This window comes from Giraffa tippelskirchi, chromosome 2 (genome assembly GCF_054371585.1).
Source record: "Giraffa tippelskirchi isolate mGirTip1 chromosome 2, T2T-mGirTip1v1.2.pri, whole genome shotgun sequence".
In the NCBI taxonomy this organism is placed as follows: domain Eukaryota; kingdom Metazoa; phylum Chordata; class Mammalia; order Artiodactyla; family Giraffidae; genus Giraffa; species Giraffa tippelskirchi.
In genome coordinates, this window is record NC_137276.1 from 196,944,335 (window position 1) to 196,968,333 (window position 23,999).

The window sequence follows — 23,999 nt, forward strand, 5'->3', positions numbered from 1 at the left end:
TTTATTTACACAGATGACATGATTGTCTATGTAGAAATCTAACAGAATCTACAAAAAGGTTACTAGACTAAGTGAGTTTAGGAAGGTTACAGAATAAAAGATCAATGTAAAAAAAAATGAATGTATTTCTATATACCAGCAACAAAAAGGAGAAGGCAATGGCAACCCACGCCAGTACTCTTGCCTGGAAAATCCCATGGACGGAGGAGCCTGGTAGGCTGCAGTCCACGGGGTTGCTGAGTCGGACACGACTGAGCGACTTCACTTTCACTTTTCACTTTCATGCATTGGAGAAGGAAATGGCAACCCACTCCAGTATTCTTGCCTGGAGAATCCCAGGGACAGAGGAGCCTGGTGGGCTGCCGTCTATGGGGTCGCACAGAGTCGGACACGACTGAAGTGATTTAGCAGCAGCAGCAGCAACAAAAAGTATCAGAAATATGATGAAAGCAGCACAGGATCAGTACAATCCTGAAATGACCCGCAAAATGACCCAAATGTTCATTAGCTGGTAAACGGATAGTCAAATTTTGCAATGTCCACACGATGGAATAACACTTATCAATAAAAATGATGATACATGTAACGACACTGATTAAGCCCAAAATAATTATGAATGAAAGAAGCCACATAAAAATGAATTCACTTTATGATTTCATCTATATAAAATTCTTGAAAATGTAAAATCTACAATGACAGTGTTTGCCCAACTGAGGAGGAAATAGGGAGGAAGGGGATGGGTAGAAGTGATTACAAAGGGAATAAGGAAACTTTTGGGGATGATGGATATGTTCATTACCTTGACTGTAGTAATGGTTTCATGAGTTAATACATATGTCAAAATGTGTCAAATTATATGCTTTAAACATGGACAATCAATTGCATGTCAACTATACCTCAACCATGTTGGTTTTTAAAAATGTTTTAAGCAATACACATTTAAAAACATAACAGAAAAATACTTAAAGATAGCCAATCTATTTTAAAAGGACATTCATTATTACAGACATTGTCAATAACAGTTAAAATATAAAGTAAGACACCCCATTGGTTAACATAGCTATTTTCTTGCAACCCTCTCTTGTTTTCTTTTTTTTTAAATTAATTAATTTAGTTTTAACTGGAGGATAATTGCTTTAAAATATTGTGTAGGTCTCTTGTTTTCTAGGACTATTTTATCTTTGCTGTTGATTGAGAAGAAGATGGCTGTTTTGAGCAATATTTCTTCCTAGGCATTTATGTCTTTCACAAACAGACGAATAATTTGAATTTATATTGAGCAGAATAAAGACTCCTGATAAAAATCAGGAGAATGACACAGTAAACAAAGGTAAGCAGAAATTGCAGGAAGGTATTAAATGCCATTTCTTAGTAAAGTAAATCACTTACCACCTGCCATGTGTCTTTTTCCTAGTTAGCTAATTACTCCAACACTGACTTCTAAATTTGTTAGAAAAGTTAAACTGAAATTTAATGTTCTACTTACCAGCTGTTTTTCTTGTTTCTCTAAAGCTGCCCGATCTCTGATTATAGCCCTCTGTGTACCTCGTAACTCTCGATTCTGTTCCTTTATTACATCTAAGAGAATCACAAAAGAAACCTAAATGTATGAATTGTAAGATCTTCTTTAATACCACTTAAAACATTGGACTTAGAAACCTCAAAAAAAAAAATTACAAGATGTTAATTTTTTTTGTTTCAATATACTAAAAATTAATCAAATGTTAGAATGAATTATAAATATTGATTATATAAAAAACCACTGAAGTAAAAATACACTATAGTCTGAGGTTTAGTCAAAAGAATATATAAATCATACTAAAATACTCCCTTAAAGAATTGATTATTATACATTGCTTTTATGACATATATATATATAAAATATGTCACATGTATGCGAGCGAGTGAGCAAACACACACACACACACACACACACAACCTTTTTCATCTCTTCCCTACTTCAATATTACATGAAATTCCAAAAATGAAGACAGGCAATGTGTTTATTAAATCTTTTTTTCTACACTAAGTCGTCATCATTATAACAGAGTAAAGAGAAGCAGCCAGCCTTCCAATGAAGCAGACAGGGATTTGAATCACACCTCTGCGACTGGATCATTATATGATGGTTTCTTGTAAAGTTAGTTAGCACTCTAAACTTCAGTTTCTTATAAAATAAAAATTATCATGAAGGTGCAAATAACATTCACAATGACCCAATATATTTTAAGTGTCCATTCATTTAAGTGTCTTTCTCATTTATCTCAATTCATGAGGATCCATCAGTCTTACCTTTTGAAGAATTAAGGTATTAATCTAACTGATTGACTATAATTTAGATTAATTGTTACTAAATAGTGATTACTTCGAGAGATCACAGATATGGATGGTAATGTTTGCCAAACTGTTCCCTCACTGTGAGGAAACTTGCTAAGTACTTTACATACAGTAAAGTATGTGATCTCTTCATGGATCACAGCCTTGTCATGGTGAACCGGCTTGTGTAACTCAATAAAGCTATGAACCATGCCATGCTGGGCTACCCAAGAGGGACAAGTCATAGTGAAGAGTTCTGATGAAATGTGGCCAGCTATTTAAAATCCTAAAAGGTGATGCTGTTAAAGTGCTACAATCAGCGTGTCAGCAAAATTGGAAAACTCAGCAGTGGCCACAACTGGAAAAGATGTCTTCATCCAAAGCCAAAGAATATTCAGACTACCACACAATTGCACTCATTTTACATCCTAGCAAGGTTGCACTCAAAATCCTTCCAGCTAGGCTTCAATAGCATGTGAACCAAGAATTTCAGATGTAAAAGCTGGACTTAGGAAAGGCAGAGGAACCAGAGATCAAATTCTCAACATTCTATTGGATCACGAAGAAAACAAAGGGATTCCAGAAAAACATCTACTTCTGCTTCAATGACTACACTAAAGCCTTTTGACTGTGTGGATCACAGCAAACTGTGGAAAATTCTTAAAGAGATAAGTACCACACCATCTTACCTGTCTCCTGAGAAACCTGTATGAAGGTCAAGAAGCAAATTAGAAACTTACATGGAACAACTGACTGGTTCAAAACTGAGAAAGAAGTATGACAATGACAGCTATGTGTTGTCACCCTGCTTATTTAACTTCTATGCAGAGTATCATCACAAGAAATGCTGGGCTGGATGAATCACAAGCTGGAATCAAGACTGCAAGAGGAAATAACAACCTCATATATGAGGACGATATCAAATAGTAGAAAGTGAAAAGGAACTAAAGAGCTTCTTGATGAAGGTGAAAGAAGAGAGTGAGAAAGCTGGCTTGAAACTCAACATTCAAAAAACTAAGGTCATGACATCTGGGCTCATCACTTCATGGCAAATAGAAGGGGAAAAAGTGGAAGCAGTGAAAGGATTTTATTTTCTTGGATTCCAACATCACTGTGGATGGTGACTGCAACCATGAAATGAAAAGACACTTGCTCCTTGAAAGGAAAGCTATGACAAACCTAGTCAGTGCATTAAAAAGCAGAGACATCACTTTGCTGACAAAGGTCTGTATAGTCAAAGCTATGGTTTTTCCAGTAGTCATTTATGGATGTGAGAGTTGGACCGTAATGAAGGCTAAGCACCGAAAAATTGATGCTTTTGAATTGTGGTGCTGGAGAAGATTCTTCAGATTCCCTTGCACTGCAAGAAGATCAAACCAGTCAGTCCTAAAGGAAATCAACTCTGAATACTCACTGGAAGGACTGCTGCTGAAGCTGAAGCTCCAATACTTTGGCCACCTGAAATGAAGAGCCAACTCACTGGAAAAGACCCTGATGCCGGAAAAGATGGAAGGCAAAAGGAGAAGAAGGTGGCAAAGGGTGAGATGGTTAGATAGCATCACAGATTCAATGGACATGAATTTGAGCAAAGTCTGGGAGAGAGTGGAGTACAGAGGATCCTGGGGTGCTCCAGTCCATGGGGTCACAAAAGGTCAGACATGACTTAGCAACTGAAAAACAACAATTCAGTATAACATTCACAATAATGTCATGGAGTTTGTTTTTCTATTATTTTATATGTATCAGAAAATATGTGTTAATAAGTTTAAATAACATGCCCAAGGTCACAAGGTAGTAAGTAGTAATGCCAGATTTGAATCCAAGTTTTGTCTCCTGAATCAGTGGTCTTAATCATTTTACTAGAGTACCTTTTCAGTAAAGAGGTATAATTTAAAACTACCACCACTACAACAGATAAAAGAGTCTCCTCATCAGATGGCATTGGGAAAACTAGTCAGCTACATGAGAAAAAAGAAAGAAATAAAGAAACTGGACTCCTGCCTCATACCATATATAAAAATTAACTCAAAAGAGAAGAATGACTTAAATATAAGAGCTAAAAATCATAAAAGTCTTAGAAGAATAGATAGGAGTAAATTTACATGATTTGGGATTTGGCAATAGATTCTTAGATATGACACTAAAAGCATAAGTAGTAAGAGAAAAAATAGATAAAGCAGACTCCATGAAAACAAAAAACTGTGACTAAAGGGCATTATCAAGTGAAAAGACAATATAGAAAACAAGAGAATATATATGTCAATTACATATGAGTCTAGAAACCAGAATATATATATATATATATATATATATATATATATATATATAAACCTCTTACAATTCAAAAACAAAGGACAACTCAACAAATGAGTGAACACCTTGCACAGACATTTCGCCAAAGAAAATACATAAATGGCCAACAAATATTTGGAAAAGATACAATGTATCACTACTCATTAGGGAAATCAGAAACCATTTCCCATTTGTGAAAATGGCTATAACCAAAAAAAAAAAGTGGGGGCGGGGAGGGGAATAAGTGTTGAGGAGGTGGAGAATGGTAGCTCTGTACATTGCCAGTTCAGTTCAGTTTAGTTCAGTCGCTCAGTTGTGTCTGACTCTTTGCAGGCTTCCCTGTCCATCACCAACTTCCGGAGCTTCCTCAAACCCATGTCCATCGAGTCAGTGATGCCATCCAACCATCTCATCCTCTGTCGTCCCCTTCTCCTCCTGCCCTCAATCCTTCCCAGCATTAGGGTCTTTTCCAATGAGTCGACTCTTCGCATGAGATGGCCAAAGTATTGAAGTTTCAGCTTCAACATCAGTCCTTCCAATGAACACCCAGGACTGATCTCCTTTAGGATGGACTGGTTGGATCTCCTTGCAGTCCAAGGGACTCTCAAGAGTCTTCTCCAACACCATAGTTGAAAAGCATCAACTCTTCGGCACTCAGCTTTCTTTATAGTCCAACTCCCACATCATACATGACTAATGGAAAAACAATAGCCTTGACTAGACAGACCTTTGTTGGCAAAGTGATGTCTCTGCTTTTTAATATGCTATCTAGGTTGGTCACAACTGTCCTTCCAAGGAGTAGGCATCTTTTAATTTCATGGCTGCAACATCATCTGCAGTGATTCTGTAGCCCCACAAAATAAAGTCTGTCACTGTTTCCATTGTTTCCCCATCTATTTGCCATGAAGTGATGGGACCAGATGCCATGACCTTAATTTTCTGAATGTTGAGTTTTAAGCCAACTTCTTCACTCTCCTCTTTCACTTTCATCAAGAGGCTCTTTAGTTCTTCTTATGGGTAGGAATGTAAATTATTTCAGCCTTTGTGGATAAAAGTTCAGTGGTTCCTCAAAAGTTGAACATAAAATCACCAACTCACCTCACAATTTCCCTTCTATTTATCCAAAAGAACTGAAAAAAAAAAAGTACCTAAACCATCACTCTACACAAATGCAGCACTATTTAAAATAGTCAAAAGGTGGAAACAACCCAAATGTCCATGAACTAGAGAGAGGGGGGACTGGTGACTCATTGTTTAATGGATACAGGGCTTTATTTTACAGTGATGAAAATGTTTTGCAACTAGAGATGGTGGTTATACACTATTGTGAGTGTACTAAATGCTACTGACCTGTTCACTTTAAAATGATTAATGTTAAGTGAATTTCAACTCAATTAAAATAACAGCAAAGCCAACAACCATTATCCTTTTTAGTGATGGAGCATCACAACTTATATTCTACACATTTCTTATATAATGAAACTTTACTGAGAATAAAAATAACTAATTATACTGAGTAATAGGTATATTAAGTGCTTCACAACAACCCCCAAAGGTAGGTACTAATTATTTCATTTGTTTCAGAGGCAGGAATTGGTATTTGGTGAGGTAATCTGCCCAAGGGAGAAAAAGTGCCAGGCTTCACCCCACAGGCATTCTGATTCCAAAGCCTCTGACTGTGAAGCTTGTAGGAAAACAAAAAATAAAGTTATCAGGGACATAATCCTTACAAATAGAGACAGATATCAACAAATAATACTGTTAAACAGAATGAAAAACATTTCAAGTCATTATATAAAACAACTACAATGACTGAATAAAAGTTAAAAATAAGATGTCAGAGCTCCTATATCCTACTTACAAGATATCTATTTCTCCTCCTTTACTTACTCTGTTTCTCAATTAAGTTATTTTGGTGGACATCTCACATTCAGGATTTACTAAAGACACATTCTATATGTTCCTTACCCACAGGAATAGGAAACCATACAATATCTATACAGGAGAAGAGAGGGAGCTCTCTCCCCCCACTAACTTTCTTCTGGATGGGAAACATGTTTCACTTAAAAAAGAGGAAGGAGATAGTCTGTAGGCAAATATATTTGGGAAATGTTCAAGTTGAAAAAAATTTTAAACCAATTTATTTGCTTCAAGGCTTCTAAGAACATTTAATACACAAAAGTACATTGTCAACCTTCAAGGGAAGAATATGTGATCGATTATTCTCCAAAGTCATTAAAGAAAGAATCCTCTTAAAGAAACCTCTATTAGCATTTCTTGGGTAGAAATGTGCCATGGAGCACTGGCTGGGATCCTATTCTTAAAAAACATGACTTATTAGTTTGCTAGGGCTATCATAACAAACACCATAGACTGGGTGGCAGAAACAACAGAATTTTATTTTCTCCTAGTTCTGAAGGCTAGAAGTTCAAGATTAAGGTGCTGGCAGGGTTGTTTTTTTCTGAGCCCTCTCCCTTGACATGCAGATAGCCACCTTCTTCTTGTGTCCTCACATGGCCTTTACTCTGGTACCTTTTCTTCTTCTGATAAGGACACTGGTCCTATTGGATTAGGGCTCCACCCTCATGACCTCATTTAACCTGTTATCTCCGTAAAGACCCTATCTCCAAATACAGTCACATTAGGGGTTGGGGCTTCTAGATATGAATTTTAGGTGGACATAATTTAATTAGGTCTACACATATGATGTTTTTCCTCTGAAATCTACAGACTGACACTAAACAAAAGAGCAAAGAAAGCTCTCACTTCCCTATCTCTCAAAACAGTCATCAGCCTTTTCATCCTCACTACTTAAACCCCGCCCCCGCCCCCCCCCCCCAGTTTCCATTTTTTGGACATAGTTCCCCTATTTTGGGGCTTCCCTGGTGGCTCAGATGGTAAAGCATCTGCCTGCAATGCAGGAGACCTGGGTTCAAACCCTGGGTTGAGAAGATCTCCTGGAGAAGGAAATGGCAACCCACTCCAGTATTCTTGCCTGGAAAATTCTATGGACAGAGGAGCCTTGTAGGCTACAGTCCATGGGGTCGCAAAGAGTTGGACACGACCGAGCGACTTCACTTCACTTCACTTCCCCTATCTTGCCCAAGACAATGGATTTGTATGAAAACACTGACCACTTATCCTATTTCAACAGAAAATATGCCCTAAATTTAAAACTGTAGTATTACAAATGCACTTTTGGAATACAATCCTTTTGCACACTAAAAACTTCCTGAATTCAACTAGGATAAGATGAAATATTAAGCTAATGATGACAGTCTTCTAAAGTTACAAAAGTACTGAGCTGAGAGAGAAGCCACCATATTGATAAGTTGAATTGTGACTAGGTAATTGCCACAGTGTAAAGCAACTGCTGAAAGCCTTGACTGTTGGATCTAGAATGTTATCAATATACATTTTTTCATTACTAAGGTCATATAATGAAAAATTTATATTTGGTCTTTGTCTTGAGTTCCTGGCACAGAGCTCCCAAACCCTTGGAATTTCCTGAGTGATGGAAATGTCTTTTGATCCAAGGAAGTGTACCTCTGGAGAGTTCAGGATGGGGCTGCTTAACAGAAAATCCAAATTCTTGATTAGAAGGTGACTTTCAGCCCCATCCCTCAGGGGAGGGGAGTAGAGCCAGAGACTGGGTTATAAAAACTCTTAAAGAGACTGGAAGAGTTTCCAGGTTGGTGAACATACTGATATTCTGGGAAGGTAACATGTCCAGGGAGGGCATAGATACTCTGAGCACCACCCCTCACCCCATCCCCCTGCACAGTACCTTGCTTCCATTTGGCTGTTCCTGAGTTGTATTCTTATAAATAAACTGGTAATACTAAGTACTTTCTTGAGTTCTGAGAGTTGTTCTAGTATGTTTTCAAATCTGAAGAGGGAGCTGTGGTGACAACAGTGTTTATAGCTGGTCAGTCAGAAGTACTGGTGGCAATCTAAGGCTTGTGACTGGCTTCTTAAATGAGAACTGTCTTACGGACAGAGCCCTTAACTTGTGGGGTCTGTACTAACTCCAAACAGTTGTTGTTAGGATTGAACTGAAGTGCTGGAGACACCCACTTGGTGTCAGAGAATCAGAGTAAAGAATAGATACAGCCATCTTTGTTGAAACACAAGTATTATGACATGATATTTTAATGACATGATACATTAATAAAACATGATTTAATTGAAATCGTTTGACTTCACTTTTCTTAACTTTATGTAACTATGTGTACTATAACTGTCACTGTATATTAGAGAAGAAAAAATAAAGAAAATTAACTACCACATATTTCACAGCCTACTGTTAATGACCTATTAATATTTAAAGAGTTCTAAGCTATAATCCGAGAGCATCTAATGTTATACACTAGATTGTATAAAATAAAATTGTAACACTTTAAAATATATTAAGGTAAGAGGGAAAAGACAGTAAAATATTTTTTTATATGAGATAATGGATGTATCCTATAAAACAAATTTTCTTCAAAAACAATTCCTGTATTAAACTCATAGTTAATAATTTGGTCTTCAAATAATTCAGAAGGAATAACATGAGAAAGGTTCTTAGACACTCTTAATGTTCTGAAGTCCAAGTTCATTTCCCATTAAATTTATGTCTTAGCAGGTCTGATTTCTTCCTAAGATTACAAGCTCTTTAAGAGCAAGAAGTATATTTTATTTATTTACCTATCTGTATTCCCATTTTACTTTATGTCAACAACTATACCAATATATTAGTTAACTGTAATCTAAGGGACTACAAACATATATATATACACCAAAATGTGAAAGGATTTATCTTATAGCCATAATTTAACAGGTTCTTTAAAAATATGTAATAAAATTTATTGGTTATCAAGAAAGACGGCTGATAATTTAACAATAAAATCTACTAGTTATCAAGAAAGATCGTTGATAATTTAACAATGGCAAAATCTGAGCTATGACAGATTTTATGACATTTTCTACAAAGGAAAAATGGAGTCCTGAACTTCCAAACTGTGAAAATACATGGATGTGCCTATGGTGTGCTCTCTCTGTTACCACTTGGCCATGTCAGAAGGATCCCAGGGCTGCCCCACCCACCATCTTCTCCTCACCCATTCAGCACAACACGGAGAAAAGGCCACTCAGGCCAGCTCCACCCTGGGCATTAAAGCCTTTCAGGCTCTTCTTCTTGAACAAAGTAACACGTATGTATAAGAGTGATAAGATAACTGACTTAAATTTTGTACTTAAGAAGATACAAACAAACCTAAGGTCATTCTTTGGTTCCCAGTCAATAAGGTCTATCTGCTTACCAAAGAAAAGAAAAACAGAGAGCCCAAAAATAAAAAGTGAAATATAAAAGGGTCTTTCATGTAATCTAGCTCACTAGAATTTTCTACTGGGTTTGAGGCCAAGCCCCAACTTGAATCATAGCTGTTATTTCTAGACTCTGTTCATTTCCACACTGTCTGCACATCTGAGGATTAAAGCAAAAAGTAATTACAAGTGCAAATTTGGGACCCCACAGACTATACAGTCCATGGAATTCTCTAGGCCAGAATACTGGAGTGGGTTGTCTTTCCCTTCTCCAAGGGATCTTCCCAACCTAGGGATGGAACCCAGGTCTCCTGCATTGCAGGAGGATTCTTTACTTGCTGAGCCACAAGAGAAGCCCACGAATACTGGAGTGGGTAGCCTATCCCTTCTCCAGCGAATCTTCCCCACCCAGGAATTGAGCCAGGGTATCCTGCATTGCAGGCGGATTTTTGTTTTATCAATTGAACTATCAGGAAAGCCCGCTTTTTTCTTTTTTTTCCTCCTTTCAAGTACCTATCTTTTGAGAGAAGGGAGGGAGCTCAAGCTTGCAGTCAGAATTACTATGCCTCAGGAGCACTAAGGTACAACTCACAGACTATACCACTCAGCTGTGTTTAGGCTGGTCTCCTAGACAGCACCGGCTCTACCATGTACTGAGTCTGCCACTTTACTGTAAGGTCATGATGGACTTTTTAATTTAATATATACCATATTCTCTGCTTTTAAATGTATTTCTTCAGAGAAAAACCATTTTGACTTATGCAACTTTATTGCCTATCCTGAATCTAACGATCATGTGGATTGAAAAAGGAGCACAAAATGCTTCCATATCCTGCTTTACCATCTCCATGAACTGGCTTTTGAGGATCAAGATCCAAGAGGAAAGCTAGGGTCCTCTTTGTATTTTATGTGCAAGCTCTGCAAGCTAGTATCGGAGGAAAGAGAGGCTACTGTGGCACTAGTAGAGTGGGTGAAGGAGTATTAGATAAACTCTGATCATGGCTATGAACAGAAGAGCTGGGAGCGTGAGTTCAGCTAAAGCTGTCATGTGGAGCTCCACAATGAACAATAAAGGGGGATGGGGTACTGGCCATGTGGGGATATACCATCTCCTTGGGGTGATAAGGAGAAAAAAAAAATGCAAAAATGCTACAAACTCAAAGGTTAAGGGGTAAGAAAGAAGTATTAATATTAGAGGTCAGTAACTAGATAATACTGGCTTTGAAAATCAAATTTACAGAGGCAAAAGGACAATGACAGTGAAAGAGTGGGTGAGAAGAAATCAGAATTTGATATGCAGAGCAAACTTGTTTCTCAGGCTTTGGACATGGTATATCAGAAATCTGAGAGAAAACATATCACCTTAAGTAACCAGTTTTAATACGTGATAAAGAAAAAATAAAAACAAAAAATGAATAAATAACTATGGGAAACAGAAAGGACAGTAGAGAATAATGCCAACAGCTTTACTCTGTACTTGGTCCAGACAGCCAGGGATTTGCTTAAAAACCAGGCTGAAGTTGAAAATCTCAGCAGGACTCACTTGAAAGGAAGAGGTGGAACACTAAGAAAAGAACAGGAATCTAGCCCTATGGTAGCAAAAAAGGAAGCAACAGGGAATGCTTTTTCCCCCACCAGGAAAGTCTCAAAAGTAACTCAAGCCCTGAGGAACTCATTGAAATGAATTTGTTCTGATTATTAAAACACCAGTGTTTTCAGGAATTTAAGGAAGGTTTTAAGATGTCACCTGTCAGTAGATCTTTGGGTCTCATGTGGGTCTCAAAGACATAGCTTTTAGCATCCTCATCAATAACAGCTTCAGAAAACTGCCAAGGGCATTTTTCAGCTTAGATAAGTAAAGGAATGAGTGAACAATCCTTTGAAAGAACAGTCTCACAGATAAATGGATGGACTTGAAGGTAGAAAATGGTAGCATGAAAAGAAATACCAGCCTTTGGTATCATGTTTGGAATGGAGAAATATAAAGGAAAGACATTTCATACAGAAATATCTGTTCCTGGGCTTCTGAAAGGGCCTCCTACTTTACTGTTCTCTATGTCTAGAAGGCTCAGGTACCGATCATTGCATAACTATTTCTTTCTCAACACTGTGTTTTTCTCTCAAATGCCACATAAGTAGGGAAGTCTTTTCATCACCCAGGTAATCACTTTCCCCACAAACAGCAGCAACAAAAACAGCAGTAATGAATGGGGAGGGGAGCGGTGGGTGAAATTTGGAATTTCGCTCCATATTAAATAATGCTATTGGGAGTTCCCAGGTGGCACTAGTGGTAAAGAACACACCTATCAATGCAGCAGATATAAGAGACACAGTTTCAATCCCTGGGTCAGGAAGATCCCCTGGAAGAGGACATGGCAACCCACTCCAGTATTCTTGCCTGAAGAATCCCATGGACAGAGGAGCCAGGTGGGCTACAGTCCATGGGGTCGCAAAGAGTCAGACACAACTGAGAGACTTACACTTTCACTTTCACTTCTGTACACTATTAAATTTTTTGAGAGTCATAATGGCATTGTGGTTATACAGGTGAATATCCTATTCTGGGAAATGTTTGCTGGATTGTCACAGTTTCATTATGTCTATAACTTACCCTAAATAATTCAACAACAAAAACCTATATATGTGTACATATGTACTTATAAAGACATATACACATAGAGGAGGGAGAGAAAACAAATGTGGCATAATGTTAACAATTGATAATTGAGGCAATGAGAAAATGGGTATTCACTGAATCCCATCATTTCAGCTTTTCTTTAGATCTGAAATTGTTCAAAAAAAAAAAAGAAAAGAGAATAAACAGTCTCCTATAAATAAAAGGTTGCAATATTTTTGCTCAGAAAAATGCTCAGAAGAGTACTGTGTTCGTGAATTCCTTATTCAATTATTTTTCTTTGGTGTGCCAAGAATTTAGGAACTAACCAGAAAGCAAAATTTGAGTTTTTAAATATTCAGGATAATAATCATTCTGGGAACACATACGAGGCAAAGAAAGATCTGGGTACTGTAGGTAGCACCAAGACAGTGTTGTAGTTTATCTGGAAGAAGGCAGGGATATTTCTGAAGGGGATCTAATTTATGTAGATGAAAAATTTTATCCCCTCTTGTGCTATCAAAAATGTGGCATCACAACCGACTCTTGACAGATTTATCCAACTTAGTCAAAATTTCACAAGTTCTGAACTCTGGAAAACCAGCATACATAAACAGCACCCAATAAGGCAAAACCCAAGCAGCTTTGTTCCTCTACTGTCAATAACATTCCTCAAATTATCTCTAAACTTGCACTAAGGTTCAAGGTGGGTGGTGATAATATGGATGTAGACTGTAGGATGCTCTGGATACTGAGAACACCACTCTTGGTTAGTAAATGCCACTATTTTGGCATTTACTCTCTAAATTCGAAACTGCTGTAGAGTTATTCTCATTTATGCTGAAGACTCTCTGCAACCATCCAAATGTGGAATGTGGAAAAACTTAAGAAAAGCATAATCGAACTTTGGAAGTGCGTAAAGATCTACTTTCATTCAGGAAAATACAAATCAAGATGTTAAAAACAAAGTGGGAGGGGGCACAAGGAGTGAGGTATTTAACATAGTTTGCAAAACATCTATTTCTGCTTTATTGACTATGCCAAAGCCTTTGACTGTATGGATCACAATAAACTGTGGAAAATTTTGAAAGAGATGGGAATACCAGACCACCTGACCTGCCTCTTGAAAAATCTGTATGCAGGTCAGGAAGCGACAGTTAGCATTAGACATGGAAAAACAGACTGGTTCCAAACAGGAAAAGCAGTATGTCAAGGCTGTATATTGTCACCCTGCTTATTTAACTTATATGCAGAGTACATCATGAGAAACACTGGGCTGGAGGAAGCACAGGCTGGAATCAAGATTGCCAGAAGAAATATCAATAACCTCAGATATGCAGATGACACCACCCTTATGGCAGAAAGTGAAAAACTAAAGGGCCTCTTGATGAAAGTGAAAGAGGGGAGTGAAAAAGTTGGCTTAAACTCAACATTCAGAAAACTAAGATCATGGCATCTGGTCCCATCACTTCATGGCAAATAGATGGGGAAACAGTGGAAACAGTGACTGACTTTATTTTTTTGGGCTCCAAAATCACTGGAGATGGTGACTGCAGCCATGAAATTAAAAGACGCTTACTCTTTGGAAGGAAAGTTATGACCAACCTAGACAGCATATTAAAAAGCAGAGACATTACTTTGTCAACAAAGGTCCATCTAGTCAAGGCTATAGTTTTTCCAGTGGTCATGTATGGATGTGAGAGTTGGACGGTGAAGAAAGCTGAGCGCTGAAGAATTGATGCTTTTGAACTGTGGTGTTGGAGAACACTCTTGAGAGTCCGTTGGACTGCAAGGAGATCCAACCAGTCCATCCTAAAGGAGATCAGTCCTGGGTGTTCATTGGAAGGACTCATGTTGAAGCTGAAACTCTAAAACTTTGGCCACCTGATGTGAAGAGCTGACTCATTTGGAAAGACCCTGATGCTGGGAAGGGTTGGGGGCAAGAAAAGAAGGGGACGACAGAGGATGAGATGGCTGGATGGCATCATCAACTTGATGGACATGGGTTTGGGTAAACTCCGGGAGTTGGTGATGGACAGGGAGGCCTGGTGTGCTGCGGTTCATGGAGTTGCAAAGAGTCAGATATGACTGAGCGACTGAACTGAACTAAACTGAGGTGGCACTGAAGAAGAATTTCTAGAGAAAGAAAAAAACCTGAGACAGTTCAAATTAGCTACAGGAAGAAAAAAAGAGAACTCTACACATAAAGGTATCATAACTAAAAATATGTCAGAGTGAGAAAGAGTACGGTATATACAGATGAATATAAGAAGGGTTTTTAGTAAAATGACATGGCTAGTAAGGAAGACAAGGAACAGATCAAGCATGGCACTCACTTGATCCTTTCGTGCTAGAGACTCAATAAATGGATTTGTACCGAGGAGTAGCATAGTAAGATTTGGATTTCATATATATCAATCACACAGGCAACTTGACAGACAAATGATTTAAAGGCTATGAAGCTACAAGAAGGAAATGCAGAAAAGTGATGTAAAAAAGTTTAAGATAAATGGGACCTGAATGAGAAAAAAGAAAGATCGTATGTGACAAACATTTAAGAGACAAAAGGAGGACTTGGTAATTAATTAAAGGTAGAAGGCAAAATCAAGGACTGCTACACATTGGAAGAGGAAAACCCAGGAAAAGAAGTGACTTGAAGGAGATGGTGATGAATTCTTTTTGGGACTTCTTTTAATTTGAGGTACTCTGGGGCATCAAGGTGGAGATACTTAGCAAACTATTAGATATACTGATCTGAAACTCAGGAAAATATATCTAAAGATGCACAATTGGGATCCATCAGCACTTAGGTTATAACTAAAATAAGAGTTTAGATAAGATCATGTGGGGAGAAAATGTACGGTTAGAATAATGGTAATCCAAGATGGAACCAAGAAAAACACTAACATTTAAAGGGAAGGTTAAAATAAGAAAGGAAGGAAGAAAGAAAAGAAAAACATAAAAGGAAAAAGAGTAGTCAGAGGAATTTGTGGAAAATGAAGACAGTGTTATGTCATGCAAACCAAAAGAGAATTTCAAGGAAGAAATTATTATCAAAATCAAATGCAAAACATAGTCCGAGAGATGGTCACTAACAATGGGATTCGGTGATCTAGAAGTCACTGATGATCTTAGCAAGATCTCATTTGTTACATGAGATGTAAATCAAATTGCTGTACAATGGCAGGTGGAGGGACATCAGAGAAGTAAAGAAGTGGAGATAGGAGACATCACCACTCCTTTGAGAGATTTAGATGAAGAGTAAAATGAGATTGAAAAATACTTCCTAAGAAAATACTGGGTTAAGGGAAAATATTTCCTCTAAGACAATTTTGGCTTATAGACAAAAGGTATGCCTTAACATAGTATCTTACATGCCTTACATGGTATCTTACATGGTACCAAATGCTGAGAATTCCATGTACTTAGCAAGAATAGCAAAATTAAATTGTGTCACAGGCTTTTCAATAAGAAACGAATAACAATGATAATGCCCAAAGAGAGGAGGTCATGACTCTCACTTAGTAGCTGAATGATACTGGGCAAGTTACTTAGTCCTTTGCTTCTAAGTTTCCTCATCTATAAAATGGAGATGACAATAGCGCTTATAGGTTTTGTAAGAATTAAATAAGATACAGATACAATATGCTAACACAGTGTGCTGGCTTAGACTAGCACCTCAAATTTGTCTTTGTTGAGGATAACAGACGAAAAGTATATACTGCTTAAAGAGCTTCACTTTTTAACAGGCATATTTAGCTGTGCATTCACAAGTCCTCATGGCATCTTGATTTACAGGTTCATAATCAGATTCAAAAAATAGGTCACCATTAGTCCACTTAGGGAAAAAAATACAAAAGATAAACAAAACAAAAACATATATGTGTGTGTATATATATACATATATATACAAATTGTTTCAGTTGTGTCCGACTCTTCATGACCCTATGGGCTGTAGTCCGCCAGGCTCCTCTGTTGATGGAGTCTCTCCAGGCAAGAATACTGGAGTGGGTTGCCATGACCTCTTCCAGAGGATCTTTCTGACCCAGGGATCGAACCCAATCTCTTACGTCTTCTGCATTGCAGGTGGATTCTTTACCACTGAGCTACTGGGGAAGCCCTATATTGTGTGTGTGTGTGTGTGTGTGTGTGTGTGTGTGTGTCTGTGTGTGTGTGTGTCTGTGTGTGTGTGTGTGTGTGTGTACATATCTTATAAATCAGTAAAAGAAAACCAAGTAGTCAATTGTAATTTCAAATTCAAAAGAATCTTTCTCTTCCTTAGCACTGAGCTACAATTCTCATTAATTTCTGTAACAAAGTATACACTGCAGAGACTTGTTCATCTTTGTGTCAAAAATGAATTAAACATAACTCTGAATAGTAATAAGTGCTGTAATGTTTTCTCCTCTTTTAATTTACATATGCAGTAGTCTTTAATGATATAGTATGCAACTCTTCTAGTCAATCCAAAGAGACAAGAAAGATTCAATTATTCTCCAGCTCTATAAGCAGTTACATATTTTTCTTATATATCAGAATTTCATTACTGCTGAAACAGGTAAAAAGATAGCATACAGTAAAAGATCTTATGATCAATAATCAACGAGGCTGAGGATCTGGCAGAAATGCATAAGAATACGTTCACTTTCAAAATATATAGCCTCATTATTGCTAAGATGAATGCTGTCACCTTTTAAACAAAACATCTTTTTTTCCCTGAGAAAGTAAAGAATAAAAGCATCAGCAAAACTCCAGATCAAAATAATGAAAGTACAGATCTAGAATTAATATGTCATTAAGTGATCTGAATTGACATGATAATTTAAGAAAACATCAAATATGCAGTTTGGTGGTTATAGTAAAATGTACATAGTAGCCAAATTTATATTCAGAAATTTCACACTCAGATCTTTAAATCAGTAGTATAGTTCCTTCCAAAAGTCCTTAAGATTTTTTTCTTGCAAGTAAGTCTACTTAGCAAAAACATCATTTCTTGGGTGAATTAACCCAGCTGCAAATAAGTATACAGTTAAACATCCTCACTCCACATCCTCACTGTCTTTTTTTTTTTCTGCTCTATACTTCAAGTACAATAGTCACTGGATTCCCAAAAGCACCAGGAAGCACAGCACTGAGAATACAGAACTGATTTTTATGTCTTTGTAATTTGACAGACATCAAGCAATTAGAGCTAGGATGTTTGGCTTTTAATGTTAATTTAAAAAAATTAATTTGTAATATCATAGTAAGAAGATGCAACCCTTTCCCTTTGTTTAGTAAATTCTCACTCTATAAGACTTAAACAAACAAACAAAAAAACCTTTTTTTTTTTTTCCCCTGGAGTACTATACAATAACTGAAAACCATAATGTTGGTACTGAACACTGAAAAAATAAAGTGTCATGTTAAAGATTAACATTCTCAGGTAAAATACACATAAAACTCATTTCACATAATTGTATTACTTCCTATCCAAACTTGATAGTTATTTCAAGAATTGTAAGTGGTATTTCTCAGTTAATAAAAAGTCAATTTCACCCACTCAGAATAACCAAAAATTATTATTATATATCACACAGTATTATGCTGTGTGACAAATTAGGAGCAAAAAGACATGTAATGAAGTAAAAGGTAGTGCGGAGGGTAAAGATGCTATTTGTCATCCTCCACAAAATAACTGGCAGCACTGGAACAGTCAATACAAAGGAATGAAGGAGTTACCCCACGTCTGGACTGAGCACCCTGTTTGTACCAATCACTGTCTAGCTACCACTGCTCCTTTTGTGGCAGTTAGACCCTTACAAAGAAGTGATTCTTTGATTGAACCAGCAACAACCTAGACTCAACATGTAATGAGAAACACGATTTCTAAATAACTTGAATGAATTTGATTCCTGGTAAAGTCAATGAAAATATCAAGGCTAATTAAACAGCTATATAAGCATATATGACAATCATTGCTTATAACCACCTATTTGTATATTCCTGTATTCACTTTTTCCCCTTAAAATGACACTGAGTTAAATGTCTGAAGCAATGCAAGCATATTAAAACGTAAGCGTCTACGCAGATAATGCAAACCACATTTCTTACTTTAGACAGCAAGATATTTACACGGGACAGAAGTAAACTATGAAAACGAAATCCAGGTACCTCCCTTGGATTTCTTTTATTTTTCTACCGGTGTCAGTCAAGAAGCATTTATTTCATATCTCTGTTGATGGTGTGTTCCCTGGGCAAGACTGGTCCAGATCAAGTTCATTTGGTAACTGGAGCCTATTACACCCTCCCCCCACGTCAACACAGGTTTCCGGTTTGGATGCCCCCAAGTAGTACAGCTCCAAACTGAAGGAGCAGTAAACCACTCAGAAGAAACCAACAAGAAATTCATCAAATCACCAAGTCTAATGACACTCAAGGGTCAACCGCATCCTGCCTCCTGAAAATGCTCTGGATACAGCTGAAGGAGAAACCTGGGCACGGGGCGGGGCTGTTAAGGATTGTGTTATCAGAGAGAGGAAGCCAGACTGCCCAGGTGAGACTGAGGTAGGGCGAGTCCGAAGGGCCAGGGAAGCGTAAAGTGACGCACGAAGGCGGTCACCTGTGGGGCCACTTGATTCAGCCCCGCCCCCAGGGACAGCAACAAGAGTCAAGGCCGGAAGTCCCCCAAATAAGCCTGGGAAACGCAGAGCTAGGCCTTTTCGGCCAGGCACGGAACTCACCATCTACGGTTTTCTTCTTGAAGAGGGACGCCATGGTCAGGGACCGCACCCGGGCAGCCCGGCTCGGCCCGATCTGGCCCGCGAGTGAGAAAGAACAAGGAGGGATATGACAGACCCTCGAAGGGTTCGGGATGGCGGAGCGGATGGGCAATTGAAGAGGGCGGGGTCTACAGTCAGGACCCGCGGAGAGCGGGTATCCACGAAGCCTGCCGCAGCCGAGTTGCCCGGAGCTCAGGTGACCGCGAACTAAGACACTTTTTGGAGAAGTCACTTCTAGGCGGCGCCTGCGCGGTCTGCGCGCGCGCCTGCGCACTGCGGCGCCTGAAGCCGCGGCCGCTGCCCTCAATTGAGCGGCTGCCCACTCTCCGGCTTGCCGGGGTCCTGGCCCCGGGAGTGATGCGCCGCTTGCGGTGTTAGCAGTACTTGGGGGATCGCGGGCCGGGTCAGGTGGTTTCTAGGTCCGGGTTCCGCGCTGAATGCGGACAGAGATGATCCTTAGCGCTCTCCGTGCCCACCAAGAAGCTGGAAGTAGGGGTCCCCAGAATCCTAGGACAAGCGTGGGTCGTCCTGGAACCAGTTGATTTATGACCATCCCCTTGCTGTATGTATCAAGCCTTTCATAAGTGCAGGGGCTGATGATAATGCTGAGGTCCGTGTCCTGGTGGTGTTTGTCTTGGGAGTTTTCCGCGGTCACTGGCTCAACAGTCTCCCTGACGCCCACCCGCGCAGCCCCCTGCCGGACCTAAGGCGCTTACTGCGGCCCTGTGCCCGGGGTTCCTATCACCCGGTGTGGGTCTCCAGGGATCCGGTTTCTAGGCTTGGAAGTGGCCGGGAGAAGGGTGGGGAACAACTTTCTTAATGCAACGTTTTTTATTTAATGCTCTTGACTGGAAACAAGAAAAAAGAAATCCACACATATTTGTTGTACACCGGTTTAAATGTCCCCAACTCTGTTTTTTAATATCTCAGTTTCTTGCAGTTGCTCAAGAAAAATTTATGGCTATACTGTGAACCTATTACAATGCTGCTGCTGCTGCTAAGTCACTTCAGTCGTGTCCGACTCTGTGCGACCCCATAGACGGCAGCCCACCAGGCTCCGCTGTCCCTGAGATTCTCCAGGCAAGAACACTGGAGTGGGTTGCCATTTCCTTCTCCAATTGCAATGCTACATACCTATATATTGGTGTTCACTGTGGAACAAAAGCTTTATATTATGTACAAGGAAAAGCATAATGAATTATTTAAAGAATCCTTCTGTGTCTAAGCATAAATATAGGAAACATTATGTTTCGATCAAGATCTTAAATTCATTGTTCATTTTTGTGTGTGTATGTGTCCCTCTCCCTGCCTCCCTCCTTCCCCTACTTTCACTCTCTGTGTGTTTGTATTTGTACACATCTCTGTTTAATATATTACTTTGCTATTTATAATTTTAATTTTGCATTAAACTCTTTTTCTCCCAATCTATTAGTGCTTTAAGCAACACTGCCTTCCACAGGATGAAAATAATAGTACTTTTTTCCAAAGATGTGATTTCTGATAGGAAGACACCTCAATAACAGTATCAGTATTATCAATCACCTCTGGTTTTATGAATTATGTCTCAAGGATTTATAAGTATTTGAGGTAGTCAGATTTCCCTTCCTCATTTATCCCCCTCTAGAGACATCAAAGTCCTCAGGGCTAACTGTTCTTCCTGCCGTTGTTACTAGAATTTAGCTAAGAATCTGCTCAGGAAAACTTTCTTTTCTCAGGAAAAGTATAGTCATCTTACTCCTTCTCAAGTTATTTGAGATATTTTGGGAAGGTGAAAAAGTAAAGAAATGGGAAAAAAGGTAAGCAGGACACAGTCTGTGCGCCCAAAGCCTGGCCTTTCCTGGAGTAAGCTCTATGGCAAAGAGGCAGTTTACCCTGGCTGCCTGTTGTAATGAATGGCATTGAGTGGTGCTTGAATGCCTGAGAGGCAATAAGCTGTTATGTGTGTAGTGATCCTGTTCTTCCCTGCTGCAGTCACCCTTGTTTTATTACTCCTATACAATCCCCCCCACTGACCCAATTGTAACAGTTGGGAAAATGCCAAAATACTTAGCAGCAACCATATGGAGGACCTTCCAAAAGTGCACAGCAGGAGCTCAAGATGGGGCTTCTTCATTACAATAAAGACAAAATAGAAATGTGTAGTATTTAAACCCAGCACTGGCATAGCGTCATTCTCCCCTAGTATGAAGCAGGCTGATAGCTGGATAAGCAAACTGGAATCTATTCTGATTAGTTGGTGGCCAAACTGTACCTGTTTATATTTTATAGATCACTCAGAGAAGGAAATGGCAACCCACTCCAGTATTCTTGCGTGGAGAATCCCATGGACAGAGGAGCCTGGCAGGCTACAGTCCATGGGGCCGCAAGAGTGAGATGGGACTTGGCAGCTAAACCACCACCACCACCTTATTGAAGGGCATGTACACTTAAATAGAACTGAGATTTAGGGCACCAAGGAGTCAAAGGGGCTTCCCTGATAGCTCAGTTGGTAAAGAATCCTCCTGCAATGCAGGAGACCCCAGTTCAATTCCTGGGTCAGGAAGATCCACTGGAGAAGGAATAGGCTACCCACTCCAGTATTCTTGGGCTTCCCTTGTGGCTCAGCTGGTAAAGAACCGCCTGCAATGCAGGAGACCTGGGTTTGATCCCTGGGTTGGGAAGATCCCCTGGAGAAGGGAAAGGCTACCCATTTCCAGTATTCCGGCCTGGAGAATTCCATGAACTGCATAGTCTGTGGGGTCGCAAAGAGTGGGACACGACTGAGAGACTTTCACTTTCAAGGAGTCATAAAGTAGAACACTATGGTATTTTTCATTTCTTTAAAACCAACATTATCGCCTACAAACTCACTGAATCAACAAGAAACATGTATAAGCATAGTGGACAGAGAAAACTTTCTAATGTTAGTTTTAAATCTTAAGAAATAATGATTTAATATCCTATGGTGATTATGACCCAATACTAGTCTTCCAAATTATTCATTGAAAAATATGTGTTATATTCCTAATGACACATACCATGTTATGTGTTGGGGACATACTATGAAGAAACAAATTGTGTTCCTCCACCATTTTCTCTTACCCATCTTCCTACCAGGTGTTTCGTCTCTTATCATTCACTTATTACACTCCAACCTCAGTTCGCATGTGTGGGATTTTTTTTCACACCAAGCAGTTCTCCAACACCATCTGGGTATCCTACAATTAAACTCAGTTCCAACAATTCCAACACTATTTACTCAGAGATAGCATCATATCCCAAAAGATTCCACCACCCCTCTCCCCGCCTTTAGGTGCCAGTTGCAAGTCCAGATTGTTAACTGTGCCTCTAACCAACCAGCTATAAACTAGATGTTCCTATAACCCACCCACCCCCACCTTTGAAGGCATGCTAAGTCGCTTCAGTGGTGTCCAACTCTTTGCAACCTTATGGACTGTAGACCACCAGGCTCCTCTATCCATGGGATTCTCCAGGCAAGAATACTGGAGTGGGTTGCCATCTCCTCCTCCAGGGGATCGTCCCACCCCAGAGATCGAACCCGTATCTCTTACATCTCCTATATTAGCAGACAGGTTCTTTGCCTGTAGGGCTACCTGGGAAGCACCCCCTTTGGGTTTAGTTAGTTTGTTAGAATCTCAACAGAATTCAGGAAACCAGTTTTCTCTCTAGGCCAGTGGTCTCCAACATTTTGGCACCAAGGACAAATTTCGTGGAAGACAGATTTTCCACAAACCTGGCAGGAAGGGAGGGGGTTTGAGATGATTCAAGCATATTATATTTATTGTGCACTTTATTTCCAATCTAATACTGATGCTGATTTGACAGGAGGTCCCAGCCAACCTCCCCAGAGACTGGGGACACCTGCATTAGACTACCAATTTATTACAAAGGATATTAAAGGATATGAATCAACAGTTACATGAAGGGATACCTAAGGCCAAGTTCTGAATGCAGGATCTTCTGTCCCCATGGAGTTTTGAGCCCAAACAAGGTGGCATGTGGATGTGTTCTGGCTCACCAACCTGGAAGTTCCCTAAACCTCGACCTTTTGGATTTTTAATGCCTTATATAGGCAGGACTGATTAAATCATTGATCAGTGATGACTGAACTCTATTTCCCGCCCCTCTCCCCTCTCCAGTGGTTGGAAGAAGGAGACTCAAAATTCCAACCCTCTAACACATGGCTTATTCCTCTCATGACCAGCCCCATCCTTAGAAGCTTTGCAAAAGTCAATTTATTATCATAAACTCGGTGTGTTTGAAAGGGGTTTGTTTTAAATGTCAGTACATATTTATCGCTTTTATCACTTATAAATTTTCAAGAGTTTTAGGAGCTTTATGTCAGAAATGAGGATGAAGACCAAATATGTATTTTTATATGTGATGATAGCACACTTGTCCATCACAGAACAAGCTTTGGCTCAGTATAAAGAAAAGAGCTTTCAAAAGCAGAACTCTTCAAAAACAGGTTGGGTGCTGGATGAGATAGTGAGCTTTTTGTCACAGAAGTGCTCAAGCAGGAGCAAGTTGTGGTAGAAAAAATTCTTTTGAAAAATCAAAGGCTTGATTGGAAAGTTTTAAGTTTCTTTTAAATTTTGAAATTCTTTTATGAATAAAATATAGCTCAGGCCAAATATCTTGGCATAGGGTGTTCCATTCCCTACAAGTAATGCCATCAAATCTTATTGGCTTCACCTTTAAAGATATGG

At 39.1% G+C, this 23,999-nt stretch overlaps 1 protein-coding gene across 1 annotated transcript in view; it reads right to left on the reverse strand.

The window, feature by feature from the left end:
* CHMP2B (charged multivesicular body protein 2B) overlaps positions 1 to 19,546 on the reverse strand; it is a 40,107-nt gene extending 20,561 nt beyond the window's left edge. The window contains exons 1-2 of the mRNA XM_081549276.1: positions 19,252 to 19,546; positions 1,487 to 1,578 (exon numbers count right to left, since the gene is read on the reverse strand). Coding sequence (XP_081405402.1) covers positions 1,487 to 1,578; positions 19,252 to 19,285 — 126 coding nt within the window. The 5' untranslated portion in view covers positions 19,286 to 19,546. The remainder of the gene's footprint in view (positions 1 to 1,486; positions 1,579 to 19,251) is intronic.
* Between the last annotated feature and the right edge of the window lie 4,453 nt (positions 19,547 to 23,999).